Source organism: Formica exsecta, unplaced genomic scaffold (assembly GCF_003651465.1).
Source record: "Formica exsecta isolate Colony F162 unplaced genomic scaffold, ASM365146v1 scaffold500, whole genome shotgun sequence".
Taxonomy (NCBI): Eukaryota; Metazoa; Arthropoda; class Insecta; order Hymenoptera; family Formicidae; genus Formica; species Formica exsecta.
This window is the reverse complement of record NW_021852243.1, coordinates 973,013-994,690: the sequence shown is the minus strand read 5'-3', so window position 1 is coordinate 994,690 and position 21,678 is coordinate 973,013. Positions and strand designations below refer to the sequence as shown.

General features: G+C 29.8%; 1 protein-coding gene across 8 annotated transcripts in view; it reads right to left on the bottom strand.

The window, feature by feature from the left end:
• Positions 1-688: 688 nt before the first annotated feature.
• LOC115241612 (multidrug resistance-associated protein 1) overlaps positions 689-21,678 on the bottom strand; it is a 23,088-nt gene continuing 2,098 nt past the window's right edge. The window contains exons 2-23 of one of the 8 annotated variants that reach the window (XM_029817443.1): positions 20,309-20,608; positions 19,965-20,102; positions 19,632-19,745; positions 19,283-19,482; positions 18,730-18,750; positions 18,445-18,630; positions 17,627-18,260; positions 17,269-17,415; positions 17,083-17,167; positions 16,789-16,988; positions 15,936-16,437; positions 15,836-15,844; positions 15,067-15,253; positions 14,845-14,974; positions 14,518-14,737; positions 9,803-10,023; positions 4,591-4,771; positions 3,913-4,021; positions 3,705-3,831; positions 2,839-3,361; positions 2,500-2,746; positions 689-2,319 (exon numbers count right to left, since the gene is read on the bottom strand). In XM_029817443.1, coding sequence (XP_029673303.1) covers positions 2,205-2,319; positions 2,500-2,746; positions 2,839-3,361; positions 3,705-3,831; positions 3,913-4,021; positions 4,591-4,771; positions 9,803-10,023; positions 14,518-14,737; positions 14,845-14,974; positions 15,067-15,253; positions 15,836-15,844; positions 15,936-16,437; positions 16,789-16,988; positions 17,083-17,167; positions 17,269-17,415; positions 17,627-18,260; positions 18,445-18,630; positions 18,730-18,750; positions 19,283-19,482; positions 19,632-19,745; positions 19,965-20,102; positions 20,309-20,608 — 4,596 coding nt within the window. In that variant the 3' untranslated portion in view covers positions 689-2,204. Of the gene's footprint in view, positions 2,320-2,499; positions 2,747-2,838; positions 3,362-3,704; positions 3,832-3,912; positions 4,022-4,590; positions 4,772-5,594; positions 5,816-8,975; positions 9,197-9,802; positions 10,024-14,517; positions 14,738-14,844; positions 14,975-15,066; positions 15,254-15,835; positions 15,845-15,935; positions 16,438-16,788; positions 16,989-17,082; positions 17,168-17,268; positions 17,416-17,626; positions 18,261-18,444; positions 18,631-18,729; positions 18,751-19,282; positions 19,483-19,631; positions 19,746-19,964; positions 20,103-20,308; positions 20,609-21,678 lie in introns of all 8 variants that reach the window. The other 7 variants (XM_029817441.1, XM_029817442.1, XM_029817448.1 and 4 more) reach the window with 7 other exon arrangements.

Below are 21,678 nucleotides of genomic sequence, written 5' to 3'. Positions count from 1 at the left end.
AAAAGTATCTAATAATAATCGAATACAAGACTAAAGAATTAAAAATATTATATAAACACCAAGTATATACGCGGTCAATTACTATATAAAATTACAAGTTTAAAAACATTAGTTAAAATATAATTTACTTATGAATGCCAGCAAACTATTGAAAACAAGAAAGTATGCGGGAATCTCATTTGTATAGGAATCCTCAATAAATGCGATTTGTCTCTCTACTCTTTGTAAAATAGGCACAGAGATATTATTTAACTATACTTTGGGTAATACACGAAACTTTATAAAGAGATAGAGTATATACAGTAAATTGTGATGTTGCATTACTTTTCTAGATACTTGTGCCGCATACAAAATGTATGCAGAGTTAAAATTGCTATTTTTAACGGCGTTGTCCGCTTTAATAAGCGATTTATAAAAATAAGATATTAAAATAACAAATATAAAGCAAAGACGTTTTTTTATAATGCAATATTAATACTTTTAAAAGTATCTAATAATAATCGAATACAAGACTAAAGAATTAAAAATATTATATAAACACCAAGTATATACGCGGTCAATTACTATATAAAATTACAAGTTTAAAAACATTAGTTAAAATATAATTTACTTATGAATGCCAGCAAACTATTGAAAACAAGAAAGTATGCGGGAATCTCATTTGTATAGGAATCCTCAATAAATGCGATTTGTCTCTCTACTCTTTGTAAAATAGGCACAGAGATATTATTTAACTATACTTTGGGTAATACACGAAACTTTATAAAGAGATAGAGTATATACAGTAAATTGTGATGTTGCATTACTTTTCTAGATACTTGTGCCGCATACAAAATGTATGCAGAGTTAAAATTGCTATTTTTAACGGCGTTGTCCGCTTTAATAAGCGATTTATAAAAATAAGATATTACGTCATTACACATAAGTGGTACTGAACTCCGGCTTAAAATTAACTCGTACCAGTTTCTATTAAGGTAGGTAAGTAGATAGGCATGTAGCAGAAAGATATTGAATTAATATACATTTCGCCTTGATCTATATCACATTGCGTGATGTAACAAAGTGAGAATAAATTATTGCGACTGATTGTCATATGTTAAAAAAGATAAAAATAAAAATGCACTTTTTTAGTGAAGAATATAATCCATGGAAAACAAAATCTATGTGCATTTCATCTAGAGAACACATTTTGAATATATTTAGAGTAGCAATTACGACAATAATATTTTCAAGCTCACTGATTTTAATTGATGCATTACTTGGAGCAAGCTCTTTTAATTAGCTTGTTGTGTTTCTTTGTTTTTTGAGTGAACATGCACTTTTATTGATCACTCATATATATTTATACCGATAATTATATTGTGTTTGTCGACTCTAATAATTGAAATTATTAAAATGAGTATATAATTTAATCCGGAAGTTGTCAGGTGTGAAATCTCTCCTTTTATCATATATTTTCAGAACTAAAAAATTCTCTAGCAAACTTTGATTGATCTCTTGCATATAAATATTACTTTAACAAATTAATATTATTCGCATTAAAAATTATTTAAAACTACTGTACTTTACAAGTACAGTTTGTTGAATATATATAAATATTTTTATACAATATTAATCATTAATCAAACGTATATTATTGTTTTATAAATAAACAGAGAATCTGAAAATCTATTTTCATAAAAATATTTGTAATATATTATTTTTATTTTAAGTTGCAAAGATATATCTTTGAAGGAAAAATATAGTATAGGAAGAGAAATGGTAAAAAATAATTTACTCTATTTACCAAAATGTTAACATATTTATCACGCGGGAGTTCACCCGACCACTGCCCGGTTAAGATTTCGAAATAATCAATAGCTAGTTTACAAATGAAGTGTGTCGTATTGCTTGTTTTGTGATGAAAGACTACAAAACTTATTCTAGAATATAAGGAGTTCAATAATCGACGGTACAATCGGGAAGAGTAATTTCTCATCACAGAAAAAGATCTGGCAACAACTTTGAGAAATCAACGGTATTGCACCGTCAATTATGCCAAACGCTCGCTTTTTTCTCTTCTTTGCATAGAAATATTTTACTATTTTACAAATTAATCTTTATACTAAGACTATGCGTTGTTTGTTCTACGGTTTTCTTTGTTGTTTCCTTTGACGTTGGCTCGTATAATGTATAGCTGCTAAAAAAAATCATTATGATATATTTCAAGCGGCTAAACCTGCATCTTTAGCCATGCTGTAGAAAGAACTAGATGAATTGCGAAGGAGCACTTCTGGAGAATCATATTCGACAATCACACCTTTATCCAACACAATCACCCTGAAACATTTTTATTATTTGTAACAAAAACAGACAATATAAAATACTTTTGTGATTTTAATTATCTTTAATAATCCTAATAACCCTCCTTCCTTTAATAATCTATCCTAATATAGGAGAAATAGCCAGAGAGAGAGACCCATTATGAAAAGTAATGTTGAGATAACACTACACACATACCTGTCTGAATCTAGAATAGTATTGAGTCTATGAGCTATTGTAAGAACTGTACAATTCTTAAATTCTTGACGAATAGTAGTCTGAATCAAATCATCTGTTTCTAAATCAACCGCGGCTGTTGCCTCATCCAGTACGAGAACCTTCGTTTTTCTAAGTAATGCTCTCGCCAGACAGATCAATTGTCGTTGCCCTACACTTAAATTCTCTCCACCTTCAGAGACCTCGTGCAAAAGAGCATTTGGCAAATCTAAAATAAAATATTAAATAAATTACAACTTTTGAAATCATGATTTGTCGAAAATATTCTAATGGAAAATCACTCGCAAAACTATAACGTACTTTTTATGAATGATTTTAGATGAGCGTGTTCCAACGCTCTCCAGATCTCCTCGTCGGCATAGCAATCAAAAGGATCTAGATTCATTCTCAGTGTTCCAGAAAACAATACGGGATCTTGCGGAATAATGGTCAATCTCGAGCGCAGATCGTGAAGACCCATCTTAGAGATATCAATATCGTCTATCAGGATTTTCCCATGAGCCGCCTCGATTATTCTGAAGAGTGCCAGAGTCATAGATGACTTTCCGGCGCCGGTTCTGCCCACGATACCGATCTTCTCACCACCGAGTACGTTGAATGTCAAACCGTTCAGCACGAGATCCAATCCCTCCCTGTAGCGAACCTTAAAATCCTTGAAATCGACACGACCATGCATAGGCCACTCTTTCGGAGGCGTATACTCCGTATCTTTCCACGGTGCTTCCTGTACCGTGTCTCCGTATTCTTTTATTCTCTCTACCGCGACGATATTGGTCTCAACATCGGATGTCATACGTACCAACCAGTTTAAAGTCTGGGTAATCTAAAGTAACAAGCATAGAATGTGAAGTGCAATCTTTCTTCATAAAATATTCAAAACATTATCTACTTCATAGTTTATAGCAACTTTTTAAGTTTAAATATTTTAATTTAGACTTATTTAATATCACATTGCACGTAATATATATACAAATCTAAAAATCACTGTATCCAAGTCTCCCAATAGCCAAATTGATCAATTCTATTTTTTGTAAATTTTTTAATTTTGATACAAGAGCACATGATTAAAAAACCCTGTAGTATTAAAATTGAGAAATTTACAAAAAGTGAAGCTGAGTAGTGTCAGCTTCTGAGAAATTTATATATTATCGATTTTGATATCTTACTTGTAAGGCGTAGCTAACTGATAAACCGACAAGTCCCGAACTCATAGTATCTCTAGCCAAAACAGCAAACAATGCTGCAAAGAATATAATTAAATTTCCAACCATCTCCAGTCTCACGGCCAACCATCTACAACATATGCGTTTTATTTAATAATCATGTATAGAGAAAAATGCAGTAATATCATTTTATATCGATATACATACATACCTATTCGCAATAATACTAGGATAATAACACACTTGATTGAAGTCTACTCTATTTTCAGATTCGTGAATAAATTGTTCTTGCACGCCATATGCTCTAATTATTTGTGCACCTAAAAATAAAATAAATAAATACATTACTTTTTAATGTTAAAAACAAGAATAAACAATATATTGTGGAGTATGCATATATATATATATATATATATATACACATACATACATACATATTATCTCCTTGTATCACAGGGAAAACTAAAATAAATTCAGTTTCATAAGATAATAAATAATGTGTATAAACAGTTTTTTATTTAACATGCAAAAAGTTATTTATGATATTTTTAAAATTATTATTATTATAATCGGAAGGCATAATGACATAAGGCTGATTGGATCTGAGTTGACATAAGGTATACAATTATTATAAATGTAAAATATAATGCTCCAATGAATGTGTTTTTAATTCTATAATATTGTATATCTTATTAGAACTGTTATGTAACTTATATTTAGTTTTATAATTATTAGCCACACAATTATATAACTATATGTTACATAAGATATGTAACAATGCAAATATCACCTTTTTAATATTAAAAAAAAAAAAAAAAAATATATTGTGGAGTATATATATATATATATATATATATATATATATATATATAAAACTTTAAGAACGTACCAGTTACCGACTCACTAAAATGCGAATATATAGGAGATCTTGACACAGATTCTAATCGTTTTAATTGGCGCGACGACGCAACGTAAAAACGTTGAATAAAATAATAAATCGCGCCTATTGGCACTATCACCATGATAAATATAGGTGTACTGTAGCTTATGACAACGAGAGTAGCTATGACCTGTAATACATGTAGCCATTAATAACACTGAAAAAGTACATCGTTTTATTTGATTATTTTTTGTAAAATGTACAATGTAAAATGTGACATTTCTGTATAATGCAATATAAATTAATCAGAATAAAAGAAAGATATATAAGGTGTGTGTAAATGATATAATAGAATCGGAAAATATAATCAAACAAATCGTCTCTATAAGAAAAATATAAATAAAAGGATGATAATCACATGCAGAACTTGTGGCAGAAGCACATGTTTTTTATAAACAGCAGTTGTTTACAAAAAAAAAAGATAAATTGACAAAGTCGTTTTATAGGCCCACCAACATATACCACGAATATGATTATATTGCTATGCATTAGACAAGTACAAATTTAAGCATTAGCATCAAATATGTGTGTTTTTTTTAGTCATAATCGATACTCTGTTAAAGTATCTTCTACTGATATACATAGTAATCCATCAACTGCAATCATTCTATGAGAATGGACACAATTATACTTAAATTCTACAGCACATTTACTCCATGTATATTTTTAATGTATTTATTCGCGCAAAATTTCTCACCAGTTTTTAAAGCTAGTGAAAATGTTCATACAGATACCCAGTGTACAGTATATACTAACACCATCATTATTCACAGGCATTTCTTAACAAATATACAAATTCTATATTTGATCGCAACCTATAAGATGTTCTCTACATACATGATGAAAAATAAAGATGAATGATATGAAAACCGATGAAGTTGAGAAGATAAATGGGAAAGCAATGATAAGAATCCCACAAACAGGCTATTCTCTGCACATTACGAAAAGATTACCTCGAACAAGCAATAGATGGTATCAGAAATTTGTGCAGGAAGAGATGTATCCAGTACGTCGACGTCTTTAGAAAACCTGGAGATAATACGACCAATAGGAGTCGTATCAAAGAAGGTCAATGGAGCACGCATCACAGCACGCAGCATCACTATGTGCATCTGACGAGCAGCCAACCAACAGCCCAGCTGCGGTGCCAAATCGCAGAAAAAACTCGCCATCGCTACAACATCAGACATGGATGACTTTCATTGTAACCGCATATTTTTTGATACGATTTGTGAAACACACAAATCGATTAATGAACATTAATCAATCAAAATTTCATAAGCAGGTATATGTGCTAAATGAGATATATTATACATATAATAAGAATAACTTTTCCTTTTGCGCGTGCGGTTTGTTTGTATATTAAATTTTTTTTTATTTAAACGGTTTTTTTCCAAGATTGTTATATTTAATTACAGAATAAGCTGTAAGAAATAAAAAATTTATTTTTTTTTATTGTTTGTAATATTGCTCGATATTCAAATACATTTGCAATATCATGAACTTAAACTACTGCTTTTGTCTCATGTTATGCGAAGGTGTGAAGTTTGCTGTGACATACCAGACATATAGCAACAGGAAATATAAATAAAAAAAATTACATATTCCCAGAAGTCAGAACCGCAATTACAAGGATGTTATACAAGCAAATATAGAGTAAGCATTATCAAGCACAGGCAAGACCTTTTCTGCACACAAATATTACTGGTATAATTGTGTCCATTCGTTGATCACTATAGTGTAGTTGCGCTATAATTATATATAGTATTTACACAAATTAGTTACATGAGAGAAAGGTGAAATAAGATTTAAAAAATTACGACATAATCTTTCAACAATATAACTGAAAGAATTCAATACGAACGTAAAATTAATTCAAGATATAAATATAAAATAATTGGGTTGGATTTTGCAAAGCGATGCGAGATTGATGATTTTTGAAGCAAAATTCTATCTTGAGTAATATGAAAAATTATCATTATGTAACATCTCTGAGTCATCAGATTCAAACACACGTACACTAATAATAAACAAGAATAAGCATTATCAACATTAACAGTCTAAGAAGAAGACGAACAACAGGATATCCTGCAATCCTGCTAAACCATTACATATCCTTGAAGTGGTGAAAATAATTTACACATACTATAAATTAGTATTCGATCAATGAATTTTGCGACATTATGAAATAGGCAATGTGGTATAAAATCGGGTAGAAACACATTCGTGTTTCGTTGAATAATAAATCATGTCATGTCTTTACAAAATATTCAAAAATGGAATAGTTAAGGTCTGTTCACGAAAAAGGTATTAGTCTTCTAAGTACGATTTTGCGCGTATTCTTCTATATATATATATATATATATATATATATATATATATATATATATATATATATATATATATATATATATATATATATATATATATATATATATATATATATATATATATATATATATATATATATATATATATATATATATATATATATATATATATATATATATATATATATATATATATATAGAAGAATACGCGCAAAATCGTACTTAGAAGACTAATACCTTTTTCGTGAACAGACCTTAACTATTCCATTTTTGAATATTTTGTAAAGACATGACATGATTTATTATTCAACGAAACACGAATGTGTTTCTACCCGATTTTATACCACATTGCCTATTTCATAATGTCGCAAAATTCATTGATCGAATACTAATTTATAGTATGTGTAAATTATTTTCACCACTTCAAGGATATGTAATGGTTTAGCAGGATTGCAGGATATCCTGTTGTTCGTCTTCTTCTTAGACTGTTAATGTTGATAATGCTTATTCTTGTTTATTATTAGTGTACGTGTGTTTGAATCTGATGACTCAGAGATGTTACATAATGATAATTTTTCATATTACTCAAGATAGAATTTTGCTTCAAAAATCATCAATCTCGCATCGCTTTGCAAAATCCAACCCAATTATTTTATATTTATATCTTGAATTAATTTTACGTTCGTATTGAATTCTTTCAGTTATATTGTTGAAAGATTATGTCGTAATTTTTTAAATCTTATTTCACCTTTCTCTCATGTAACTAATTTGTGTAAATACTATATATAATTATAGCGCAACTACACTATAGTGATCAACGAATGGACACAATTATACCAGTAATATTTGTGTGCAGAAAAGGTCTTGCCTGTGCTTGATAATGCTTACTCTATATTTGCTTGTATAACATCCTTGTAATTGCGGTTCTGACTTCTGGGAATATGTAATTTTTTTTATTTATATTTCCTGTTGCTATATGTCTGGTATGTCACAGCAAACTTCACACTATATTTATTTATTTATTATATCTTTAAAACTTTTTACAAACCCCACTAAACATTATTGATAAAAATCAATTACTTGTTAATCGATTTTGTAAATACAGTGACGTTCTTCTCATCAGAGCTTTTCATTCCTGTATACTTGAAAAGACGAATCATATCATATCATTAGCGGAAACGTAATAAGCAATTGTTATAGACTACGTTGTTACTTGATCGCCTAAACGCACAAACGCACGGGTAAACCGCTCAAACATTGTTCGATATAAATTGCAGCCAAGTAAACAGCATTTTGAGAATACTTCTTATGTCTTCCATGTCCACATGCATTCATTAATCCACTATGCTATATTGATTGGCGACAACTTTTTATATATGTATATATTTAAAATAGCATACCCGTGCCTATGTACACTTAGCCGACAACAAGCTAACGACATTATTACTATGGCCTTGCTATTTTTCTTAAAATTTCAAACCTTGTTATTAAACTGAGATAACTTCAATTTCTTAAATTTTTAATAGAAAAAGATCAGATCCAAGTTCGACAAGTATACATCGCTATTATGAATCCGCATCTTTTCAAGTGTATCTCCAAGTGTGTCTCTTAAATATTTAGAACAATTACACTCGTGATATAATTTTATCCGAGAAAAAAAAAACAGGACTTTTATTTTAAATTAATTTCATCGTTTTGACTTATCATAATATTTATTTTAAATTAAAATATCGAATATGGAATAACACACAAATTATCGGAGTGAAACGTGAATTATTTGTCAGTATAATAAAAAATAAGAAATATTTCGTGTGTAAAAACTATCAATACTGTCAAAATAAATTTAACAATATACAAAATTAAATTGAAATAAAGGGGGACATAAAACTGTAAGAAATGTTCTTTTGACAGTAAGAGAGACGTAATATTAATTTATAATAATTGTCACAAAATCATTATTTATGTGTGTAATAGCGTGCGTATAGTTATATGAGAATATCATACCGAAAAGAGGCAAGTGATCCAAGAACGTAGAATAATCGGTAGAACATTGTCAACGACATCAATATCTTTACCAAGCCGACTAAGGATTCGACCAGTCGGAGTTCTGTCAAAAAACGACATTGGGTTGTGAAGAACGTGTTGCAGTGTACTTTGGAAGAGACGACTAGAAGCGATTACCGTCCCTTTAGCCAGGAATAGCGCCATTGCGAATACCGTCACGCCTATAATGATCACGGTGATGAACTTTGATTTATCGGATAAAATGACAGATTATATATCAGACATTTCTGTGTTTTCGCGATTAATATATCATAAAATGCCGTTTTCGAACAAATGAGAGGTATTAAAACTTTATATAATCGGCAATGTTCTTTTTCATAGTTGCTCATCACTTGTCTAACTCCATATGCAAGTTCCTCACTGCAGTCACACATGAATTGAGGTGTAATATAATTAAAGAAAGATAATATATAAATATAAAAAAATTAATGCAAAGAAATGTGTAATAATAAGAAAAGAAAAGTAATCATAGGAAAGATGTGGTACAAGATTGTACCGTGAAAAAACATACAGTGCTGCTATGCATGCAATTATATTGATTTATTAATTCATCAATAATGCACTTCTAATGATCATCTATCGATCGCTAATGAATACTATAATAAAGAATAGAGAAGATCGCTTATGAAAGTTGATTTTTAATTTGTCGATACTAATTAATCATATTTGTATCGATTGGTGGACCAGTGTGATTCTGTCTATGCTATACATTGAATTATGTGTGAGATACACACACACACAGAGATTAACACTAAATTCTCGCATACCGATGCTAGACAAAACAACCAAGCCCTAATACTTGGAGGTAAAACGTTGTCTATTATGTCAATGTCCTTCCCAAAACGGTTTAATATTCTGCCGGACGGTGTAGTGTCAAAGAATCCTAGAGGTGATCGCAGTATACCGAACAATAACTCTGAATGCAGAAGTTTACTGCTCTGCAGACATCCGACAACCAACGCTGTCTGCGACAGCACTACAAAAGTGGCTGAAATTTAATGTAAAATTGATTTAAAAATGTGCATTTTATCGTACTCATACTTTATAGGGAAAAATCTTTTTACTACCGATTCGCTGATAACCCTATAACAAAAAAATTATTTTTACGCTTTTTTACACTCTTTGTCCCGTTAGCAATTAACTCGTTAATGCGTACAATTACACATATTATTAACTTCAAATGTTGCATAAAAGCTGCGTTTATGTAGGACAAAAATGTGACATGTTAATTGTTAATTTGGTTTTTCGTAAACAGAAATATATAGTTATATTAATATAGCATTAATGTAATTATATTAATGTGGTAGAAACGTTATTATATTAATGTGGCAGAAATACAATTACATTAATATGGCATTATTAATCATTAACGCTATTACTGTACTTATGACAAAACATGAAAAATAAATCTGGCTAGATTGTCTAGCTCGGGATGAAAAAAAAAATTGGCAGCATATTTCAGATATTATATCTTGCATATTTCTCAATCTATCTAAAAAATTCCTATTTTGCTTGGTACAAAGTTCATTTATGACATATAATTGTCTATGTAAAATATGAGACGTAAATATATCCTAAGAGAATATATAAATAAATGTGTTACATGAATTAATAAAAAATACACATACTTAACTTTCAAATTAAGTACATTGATTCTTATTAATACAATGTGTACATTAAATAATCCGAACGCATAATTTAATATTAAGAATGTTCGGATGTTCTTGAATAGAATAAAAATCGAAATGTAGTACATCGAACTGATAAGACTATCGTTCGAATTAAAGAGGAAAACAATAAGAATGACCGGTAAATGAAATATATCTCAAGTCTGTCTTTATCAGTTTGAAGCGTGTGATCTTCTAAATTAACACACGTTATACTGTGCTTACTACAATCATCCATCCTAATTTACATACAATCTGATCAGGAAATCAGTGCAAACTTTGATCTGTGTTTAATTAAATAAGGATTTTTTTGTTATTGATTTATATTACAATTTGTGTCCTAAAATAATTTTAATTAAGAATTTGAGCACATATATATTAAAATAGTCGATTAATCCATACAGACTGATTTCCCGTTTTCATTATTTTAGAACACATTAAATGCTAGGAAGCTTTCTTCTCTTTCTCTATTTCATGCTTGTATTAGACATGTATAATAATATATTATTATTAAATCATTTGCATTTCTTTCATTTACGAAATAAATTCTAAATAACTCTAAAGCGATAGAACATCATGATTTATGGTTTATCCAACTGATGTTTAGCAAATGAAATTGATAAAAAGCACAGGGAAATCTTTTAATTTTGTATAACATTTTAGAACTATCGCAAAATCATAAAAGAAAAGCGTATATAAATACATCATGTTCATTGATTGTACTATTCTATATAAGTGTGCTATTGTATTATTCTATATATATATGTGTCAATAATTTTGCTGCACCACTTTTTGTCCATATAATCATTAACTATAAACTTCTTTTTCGTATAAAAATTTTAGATTATAAAAATAACTTAAAAAAAAAAAAAAGATAAATTAACAAAAGATGCAAATTGCATCTGCATAAAAAGCATTTCAAACAAAAAGATTTTCCATGCAATAATAAGGAAGCAATCATTCGTAGAAAATTATCACTACGATACTTGCAATCAAAAACAGATGACTACTGAAAGGTTTCAATCTCAAATTGGCTTTTGAGTATTTTATTCGTATATTAGAGCAGTGTAGACACAGCAAACCGCACTCATTTTGATTTCTTAAGAAATTAGCCGAATAACTTTTAAAATTCAACATGTAGCATTTAAAATAAATTCGCGGAAATAATACGAAACAGAAAAATTGCATTACAACTGGCGTTAGTAATTAAATCATAATCAAGTTTTTATAATTTATTAAAAATTCAGCTTAATGGAGTTCTAAATATATACAAAAAAAGCAATGTTAAAAGTAATTACCCCAATGATGTGTAATCTGTGAGGAAACATGCCTTTCAAATCACTATATACTATGACGAGCAAAATAAAGTGCCATTGCCTATATTGAACGAAGTAATTGCCGTCTGCGATAAAAAAAGGAATATTTATACAAATACATTTGTACAAAGTAGCAACGGCAGGGATAAGCTTACCTGAATATCGAAAACGTTCTTTATAGAGTGTTCTATTTGACGCTACAAAAGTTTCAAAGTGTTTCATCAATCAAAACAAAAGATCCAAAAATTTCTTTGTTTTGCTTGATGAATAAAACGATTGGAAACTTGTATTGCGTTAAATGGATTGCACCCCGCGTAAACGCGAAATTTTAAATACTAACTAATCGGATCTATCTGCCAAATGGACAAGATGTTACAAAGATCAATGTATCATACAGAGAGAGAGAGAGACAGAGAGAAAGAGAGAGAGAGAGAGAGAGAGAGAGAAAGAGAGAGTTGTCTAGCTCGGGATGAAAAAAAAAATTGGCAGCATATTTCAGATATTATATCTTGCATATTTCTCAATCTATCTAAAAAATTCCTATTTTGCTTGGTACAAAGTTCATTTATGACATATAATTGTCTATGTAAAATATGAGACGTAAATATATCCTAAGAGAATATATAAATAAATGTGTTACATGAATTAATAAAAAATACACATACTTAACTTTCAAATTAAGTACATTGATTCTTATTAATACAATGTGTACATTAAATAATCCGAACGCATAATTTAATATTAAGAATGTTCGGATGTTCTTGAATAGAATAAAAATCGAAATGTAGTACATCGAACTGATAAGACTATCGTTCGAATTAAAGAGGAAAACAATAAGAATGACCGGTAAATGAAATATATCTCAAGTCTGTCTTTATCAGTTTGAAGCGTGTGATCTTCTAAATTAACACACGTTATACTGTGCTTACTACAATCATCCATCCTAATTTACATACAATCTGATCAGGAAATCAGTGCAAACTTTGATCTGTGTTTAATTAAATAAGGATTTTTTTGTTATTGATTTATATTACAATTTGTGTCCTAAAATAATTTTAATTAAGAATTTGAGCACATATATATTAAAATAGTCGATTAATCCATACAGACTGATTTCCCGTTTTCATTATTTTAGAACACATTAAATGCTAGGAAGCTTTCTTCTCTTTCTCTATTTCATGCTTGTATTAGACATGTATAATAATATATTATTATTAAATCATTTGCATTTCTTTCATTTACGAAATAAATTCTAAATAACTCTAAAGCGATAGAACATCATGATTTATGGTTTATCCAACTGATGTTTAGCAAATGAAATTGATAAAAAGCACAGGGAAATCTTTTAATTTTGTATAACATTTTAGAACTATCGCAAAATCATAAAAGAAAAGCGTATATAAATACATCATGTTCATTGATTGTACTATTCTATATAAGTGTGCTATTGTATTATTCTATATATATATGTGTCAATAATTTTGCTGCACCACTTTTTGTCCATATAATCATTAACTATAAACTTCTTTTTCGTATAAAAATTTTAGATTATAAAAATAACTTAAAAAAAAAAAAAAGATAAATTAACAAAAGATGCAAATTGCATCTGCATAAAAAGCATTTCAAACAAAAAGATTTTCCATGCAATAATAAGGAAGCAATCATTCGTAGAAAATTATCACTACGATACTTGCAATCAAAAACAGATGACTACTGAAAGGTTTCAATCTCAAATTGGCTTTTGAGTATTTTATTCGTATATTAGAGCAGTGTAGACACAGCAAACCGCACTCATTTTGATTTCTTAAGAAATTAGCCGAATAACTTTTAAAATTCAACATGTAGCATTTAAAATAAATTCGCGGAAATAATACGAAACAGAAAAATTGCATTACAACTGGCGTTAGTAATTAAATCATAATCAAGTTTTTATAATTTATTAAAAATTCAGCTTAATGGAGTTCTAAATATATACAAAAAAAGCAATGTTAAAAGTAATTACCCCAATGATGTGTAATCTGTGAGGAAACATGCCTTTCAAATCACTATATACTATGACGAGCAAAATAAAGTGCCATTGCCTATATTGAACGAAGTAATTGCCGTCTGCGATAAAAAAAGGAATATTTATACAAATACATTTGTACAAAGTAGCAACGGCAGGGATAAGCTTACCTGAATATCGAAAACGTTCTTTATAGAGTGTTCTATTTGACGCTACAAAAGTTTCAAAGTGTTTCATCAATCAAAACAAAAGATCCAAAAATTTCTTTGTTTTGCTTGATGAATAAAACGATTGGAAACTTGTATTGCGTTAAATGGATTGCACCCCGCGTAAACGCGAAATTTTAAATACTAACTAATCGGATCTATCTGCCAAGATGTTACGATGTTACAAAGATCAATGTATCATACAGAGAGAGAGAGAGACAGAGAGAAAGAGAGAGAGAGAGAGAGAGAGAGAGAAAGAGAGAGAGAGAGAGAGAGAGGGAAACATACCTTGTCCAAAACCAAGTACACCGTATACTCCGAGATACATGTCCCGTTTTGCCGTGTCGACGGTGGCGTTCACGATCATCTTATCGTCATTCGACCAAACACTGAGCCAAACACTCGAACCGATGCTGAATGATTGAAAGACCGCGTTCATCACGATCGTTGATATCGACAAGAACCATCCAATAGATTTCAAGTAGTGAGAATACACTTTCCATTTTACCTTGTGAAAAAATATAATATATACGTATAAAAGAGAAACTCTTTTTCTTCATAAAAATGTAAATTGTGTTTCATATATATTTTTCTAAAAATTAAAGTAATACATACGCTTCCAGTTTCCGCTTTTTCAGTTTCTATCAGTTTCTCTCCAATAATATTAGATTTTGGTGCTTCTTTTTCCTTTATGCTATTGCTATGCACATAATTTGCCGATTGTTGACTTTCTGTTGAATATTGCCTATTCACGCATAACATGCATTATTTAATCAAACATATATTTAAATTCCCGTTATTATTCATTATAAACAAAATATATATTTGAGATTATACCTTGTTAGAGAACCATTGAGTGATTTTCTATCAGTTCTATCGGTCATAGAACCAGATTCACTTAGACTTTCGGATATTCTGGATCGTACTCGAGTTAACTTTTGCTGCAATTCGTCTGCTCCCATTGTTGATTCAAGCTGTTGTTTAATTTCGCGTAAATCTGCTTCGGAACCTTCATCAACGTGCACTGTTTCAAATTCGTCATACTGATCTTAGAATGTTGATAAAACTCATTCACACATAAAATGTATTAATGTTGTAATGGGAGAAAATTCAAGAAATTGCAATGCATATTTTTTTAAATACAAAGTTAAAAATTAAAGAAAATTTGAATAAGTATTTGGATTAAGTTAGAACTAGAATCTTGTCTGTCTACATATATTCAACATAAAAATTTCAAAACATTTCAGTTTAATAACTTGAGAAAATTTCAATATAAACACTGAGAAAATTATTTATATATTAAAGAATCTTTTAATTTTTAATAAAGTGCACGCAACATGCATTAAAAAATTCCATTTTGTCAAAGCTTCTTTTTCTGTTTGCATAAGATTATGATTAGTTTTATACTGATAACTACTTATTAGCTCTATATGAATAATACTTGTCACTGTTTTATCAGCAAACATAAATTCATGACACAAGATTTTTAATTTAATAAAGTATTTCGTGACAGTCTAATACTAAAAGCGAATATGACAGCGATATTTCTTATGCAAGCATATACAAAATAGGAACAGGAATTGTAATTACTTTTTCACGGACTTACGATTTCCAACTTAGATCCATGAAAGAAAAGTATAACAATAAATTTTATAATAGGTACGATAAAAGTATGCGCAACAAATTAAATTATTATTAATAGATACCTTCTTGTAAGTGATGCACTAAAAACTCGGCGAAAGCGCCCTTTTTCTCCAACAATTGCTTGTAAGTTCCACTCTCTGTTATCTCACCGTCCTTAAGAACAATAATATTATCGACCTCCGGCAAATATGTGATGCTATGTGTAACAAGTATCCTTGTTTTCTTCTTCAGCAGACCGTTCGGACCTATTACATTCTCAAAAATGTGTTTTCCTACATGCGAATCCACCGCGCTCAAAGGATCGTCTAAGAAATAATTTTCCGAGTCGTTATATACAGCTCTGGCTAAGGCTACTCTCTGCTTTTGACCGCCGGATAGATTTATGCCCTTTTCCCCGATCTCTGTTTGATCTCCCGCAGGTAGCATTTTGAGATCCGGACTTAATGCACATCCTTCAATTACGCGATTGTATATCGATTTGTTCAAGGCCTTTCCGAACAGAACATTGTCCTGCAATGTGGCATTTTGTATCCATGGTTGCTGAGAAACGTATGCAATCGGGCCCTGCAAGCGAAAAGTATTCGGAATAAATGTCCAGATTCCAATCTATATCTTATTTATTTAATTAGAGAAATGCACAAAAGCGCAATCCCTCAATTTTATCTGCACTAAAATTAGTATAGTCTTATCTATATTTTCCTGCATCATTTCTAAGAAATAAAAGCATGAGACAAAATGTACATTTATATAGTTACATTTTTAATTCATATTTAAAGAAAAAGAAAAATTGAACTATTCATGCAAATATGAATATTTTTTAAATTTTATTATAATTTTTATAAAATAAGACAAATTAACGCGTTTTTTGCTTCTACTGTATTTTATATTTATAATTTAACAAAACAATATACTCACTTTTGTGTTTACTTTTCCACTTAATTTTCCCATCTCACCAAGCAGAGCAGATAGAAGGGAACTTTTGCCTGATCCCACTGTACCAACTACTGCTATTAATTGACCTTGTTCTACATGGAAATTGATATTTTGTAGTATTGGTCTCTCAATATGTTCACTGTCCCAACTGAAGTTACCATTCTCAATTATTAATGCGTGTGCTAAATCATGTGATACAATGCGTGTTACTATAAACGTATTATATATACTATCCATGTAAAGAATTATCTTTAGTAGAGAAAATTTTATTCTTACCTTCCGATGGATCATGCTGTACATTATTAGGATCCAGCTCCTCCATGTTCATAAATTTATTGATGCGTTTTACAGAGACATAAGCCTAAACGCAATGCCACATGAATATCATTAATTGAGAATAAAACACTGAATATATATCTGTGGTTGCACAGATAAAAAATAGATTAAATAACTTAAACTTACTTGAACTATATTACCAATCATCATGGGCAGCATAGAAAGTGGAAATCTTAAGATGTTGAATAAACTGAGTGAAACAAAGGCAGTTGTACTGTTTAGGACATTATTTTCGTCTATAAGTACATAAGTTGTAAAAGATACCAGCGATACCTACAAATTTATTATAAAAGAGTAAGACAATATGTGAAAAAAAAGAAAAAAAATATAATGGAATATCTTTTACATAAGTAATCGGAAACCTCAGAACACAAAGCTTTTATTATAAAAATTTAAAAACCATGTTATGTTTTTTTAGAAAAAAAAGAGGGAAAGAACAAGTATTTCAGAGATTTTCAATATAAATTTATAATTCGAAACATACCAAAAAGGGTGCGCACGACCATATAAAGCTCGTACCGGCATTCAAATACGCCGCTTCTTTTAACACTTGGATTTCCTTGATTCTGATTTTAAGTATCTGCTGCTCGAATGAAGGTTCCCATGCGTACAGTTTCAACACTTTAATACCGTTAAGTACTTCGTTCATTAACTTTACCCTCTCGTCCTTGCTTTTCATCTGTCTGATTTGTAATGTTTTCACTTTGTTCGCGATTAACCCGTTCACGGGAATAAGAATGATCATAACTGCTAGACCGGCAAGTACCGCCGGTCCCAATATCTCCCATAGAAAGTACAAAGCTAAGGCTATTTGTAAAGGAGCCGACCATATCATGTTTATGTACGCGGTTAAGTCCATAAATCTTTGAGCATCTACAGACATTAAATTTACTATTTCACCGAGCGTGGATTCTTTCCTGGCCGCGTTCGACATTCTCAATGCTTTACGATAAATTGCCGCAATTAATGCGGTACGTATGCGCAATCCAACTAAGAACATACGATGAAAATATTGGGATAATATTAACGTCTGAAGTATTGCTGTAAGTAAAAGTAATACGGAATAAAAGTATCCTTTCCACATTTCCTCTTCTCCCTCGATAAATGCAATTAAAAGCCTAAAGAAAAAAACAAGAAACATTATAAATATACGCATTATATAAACCTAAAAACAATTAAAACATTCTCGTAAAAAATATTATTTCCATATATGTTTTGCTTAATAAATCGAGATGGAATAAAATAAAGTCTAAATTGGACATAAACCAAAATTTGTGTCACACGCCATTTGAATATACTTACTTTAATATTTGAGGGCTAATAAAAGTCATAATGTCTTGAATCAGTTTCAGGAAAGCGCCAAACATGAATGTCGCACCGAAAGCTTTGCAAATAGGTGGTAGGATAGAAGCAACTTTCTTTTTTCGGGTGCCATTAAAGTCCACTTGTCCAGATGCTTTTCGGAATGATGCTTTTGCACTTTCTACTCTATATGTATATAAAGAACGTCCATTATATATGTTTATAATTTAGATTGTGGGTGTTAATGATAAAAACAATTGAAAAACGTTATACGACACATCCTACCTAAAGTAAGTCCAAACCAGCCTTGTTAGCACAAAAAATGTATGAATATATTGTTAAAAAGCTTTTAATCAAGATTATATTTTTCCTATATTTATATTTATAATAGATTTCAATACAAGATATATGCAAACAATATGAGTTTATTACATATCAGCTAATAATATAATATAGTAATATATTTTGATGTGTATGAGAGAAAAGTAAAGATAAGTATAATTGTGAATCTATATATATATTTATTTCATTTCATTATTTATTATTTCATTAATATATGTATATAAATTTAAAATATGTTTAAAGGAATAAATCTCTATGCATCAGAAATTTAACATTTCTAATAAATGTATTTTCCCTTCAATTTGTATGCTTTGTATTCAATATTAAATACAATACAATTGTAGTCAATATTAATATGACATTAATATAACATTTCTTTGCAATAGATCTCTTTTTATAATAATAATAATAATAACAATAATAATAAAAAACACATTAGCTAATTATACTGATTGCAGGTACAATTTGTATAGAAAGATTCATCAAGTAAACTTACTCTTCTGTTTTTATCAAGTTTTTATTCCAATATTTATCGAATCTCGGCACTATTTCCGAAGCCATGTCCTCTGGATTCATGGACCACAGATCGGATGTTTCCAGCGGTTTTCGGAAACCTTTCCATGCTAAGGAATCAAACCACGCAAAAAGAATTCTTGATGGGAAAGAAGAGCTTTGCTCTGGACACGGCGTTTCGACCTGTGAGTGAATATACATATTTTCAAGATTGTTTACAAATACCGAAAAACTTCCAAATTTTACAATTGATTCTAAGATTTGATGTTTATATGTTCCACACAAATTCAATTTAACATTATATGTCACTGCAATCAATATAAATAGATTACCGTAGGATATTCGGAGAATTTAGGCTCTGCGTCGACCAGGAAATTAAGTACAAACAATATTACAACTATTGGATAATAGGTCATGTAGCATACCAATAGGTATGATGGCTGTTCCTAAAAACAAATTATTATATTGTACAAATCGCATTATTTCTGAAAATGTATATATATAACTACCTTTCTTATAAAATATTATAAGAGACTGATAACAAGTTATGGTTGTGATAAAAGTGGGTTTTCAGAAAATTGTAAAAAGAAAGATCTATGTAAAAAATACTCTTAACATATATATATACATTCAAGCTGCTTTAATATCATAAAAACTTGACATACCCCTTCGATTAATTCATTTATAGAAAGTCTGTATTGTACACATCCACATAATGCAAGGAAAAACCAAAATAGGAATAAAAGACCTGACGTCCGCATTCCACGTTTTCTATTATATGTCATTAAAATAGATGCTAATATCTGAAATACAATTGACAAATTGAATTAAATATTACATAGACAATTTGTGTAATAAATAAATATAGTTATTTTTCTCGCGCGTTGCGACGAATCAGTAATAAAAACTTTCATCTTGGAAAAAATAATAAGAATATTAAAATATATAAATATATCAAAAAAATATATCTAGAAAATATTATTAATATAAAATGTTATTGTGTACTTACAAAGGTAATAATTTTTATAAATGGTGTGTAATACTCTACACTATAGACCATACGATGACCACTTGCATTCATCGCCAGTAGTATCTCAACTATGGAAAGTATAATTAATGCTACTGTAAGTACTTGCTTAGAAATAAATAACCATGTGTATGGGACATTTCTCCTTTTACTATTTATAAGGTAATATGCTTCCATCACTGAAAATACCCATAAAAATACACATGGTACCCATACTAATATCGTTTTTTGGAAGCATTCTGTTAGATCCGGATCGTTTGTATACCATGTTAGATTAGCATCCTAGAACAGTCAGAAATTTTCGACCGAAGTATTAATCTCTTTGTTATATCAACATTTTTAATATAGGATTAAAAAAAGAATCAATACCATTCAGTGAATCCTTATTAATGGCTAATATATTTCGATAATGAACTAAGATACAAGATAAAAAATACATAATAAAAGAAAACGTCTTATTATCTCCAAGAAAATCCGAGAAGCTTATAAATAAAATTCTCTATTTATCTCTTTATATAATAACTGAGCATTTCGATACCTGAATCGTACCGATACTTAATGTTGCAGACGAATAAAAAAAGAGAAGGTTCGGTCACTCTATTCTCTATTCGATACGTTCAGGAAATTAAACTATTACACAACAGTTTGCGGCAACCGAATCAACGAGTCAATTATTTCGACATTTTTATGGTTTTTTTTCTTTTCTTTTTTTTTTTTTGCTTTATACTATTCCGTAATTTTTTTTCAATATTAATATTCGCAAACAATATAAATTTCTCCACCATAAGCATGTATATAATATTTTCGTATTCTTTTGATTATAAAAGAAATTTTGCATTTGATCTTAATCAAATATTTAAAATTCGAGAATTTTATTGTTAACTATTCTTATTAATGGAGTGTAATATTATTCCAGTATTTGTCGACTCATTTTTATTCTTTGCGAATTCTGTGCCAACGAGATAATTACAAAGTTGTTTGCCGTATAAGCATCCTCGCTTACGCTTCATATTATATTTGTCTTTGATCTTACGATTAAACATATGACAAGACAATAAAGTGCAGATAATAGGAATCAATTGATAAAACGAGCATATTTGCTCACGCGGCGTCTAGATTACATCCTACTTCGCGCGCGCACACGCTCGCTACATTTTTTTCTGCAATTTTGAGAAATTGACATATTGTGCAACTATAAAAATGACATTTTCTTATATTTCACATTGGCTTTCTATTATTAGTCATTGTGGAAGGCGTGTTCGTATAGTGTCGAAAGACAGCAACGGGGAAAAGCGAGATGACGTTGGAAATCGAACGATTCGGATATCGTGGCTTTTAAGGACAAGAGCGTC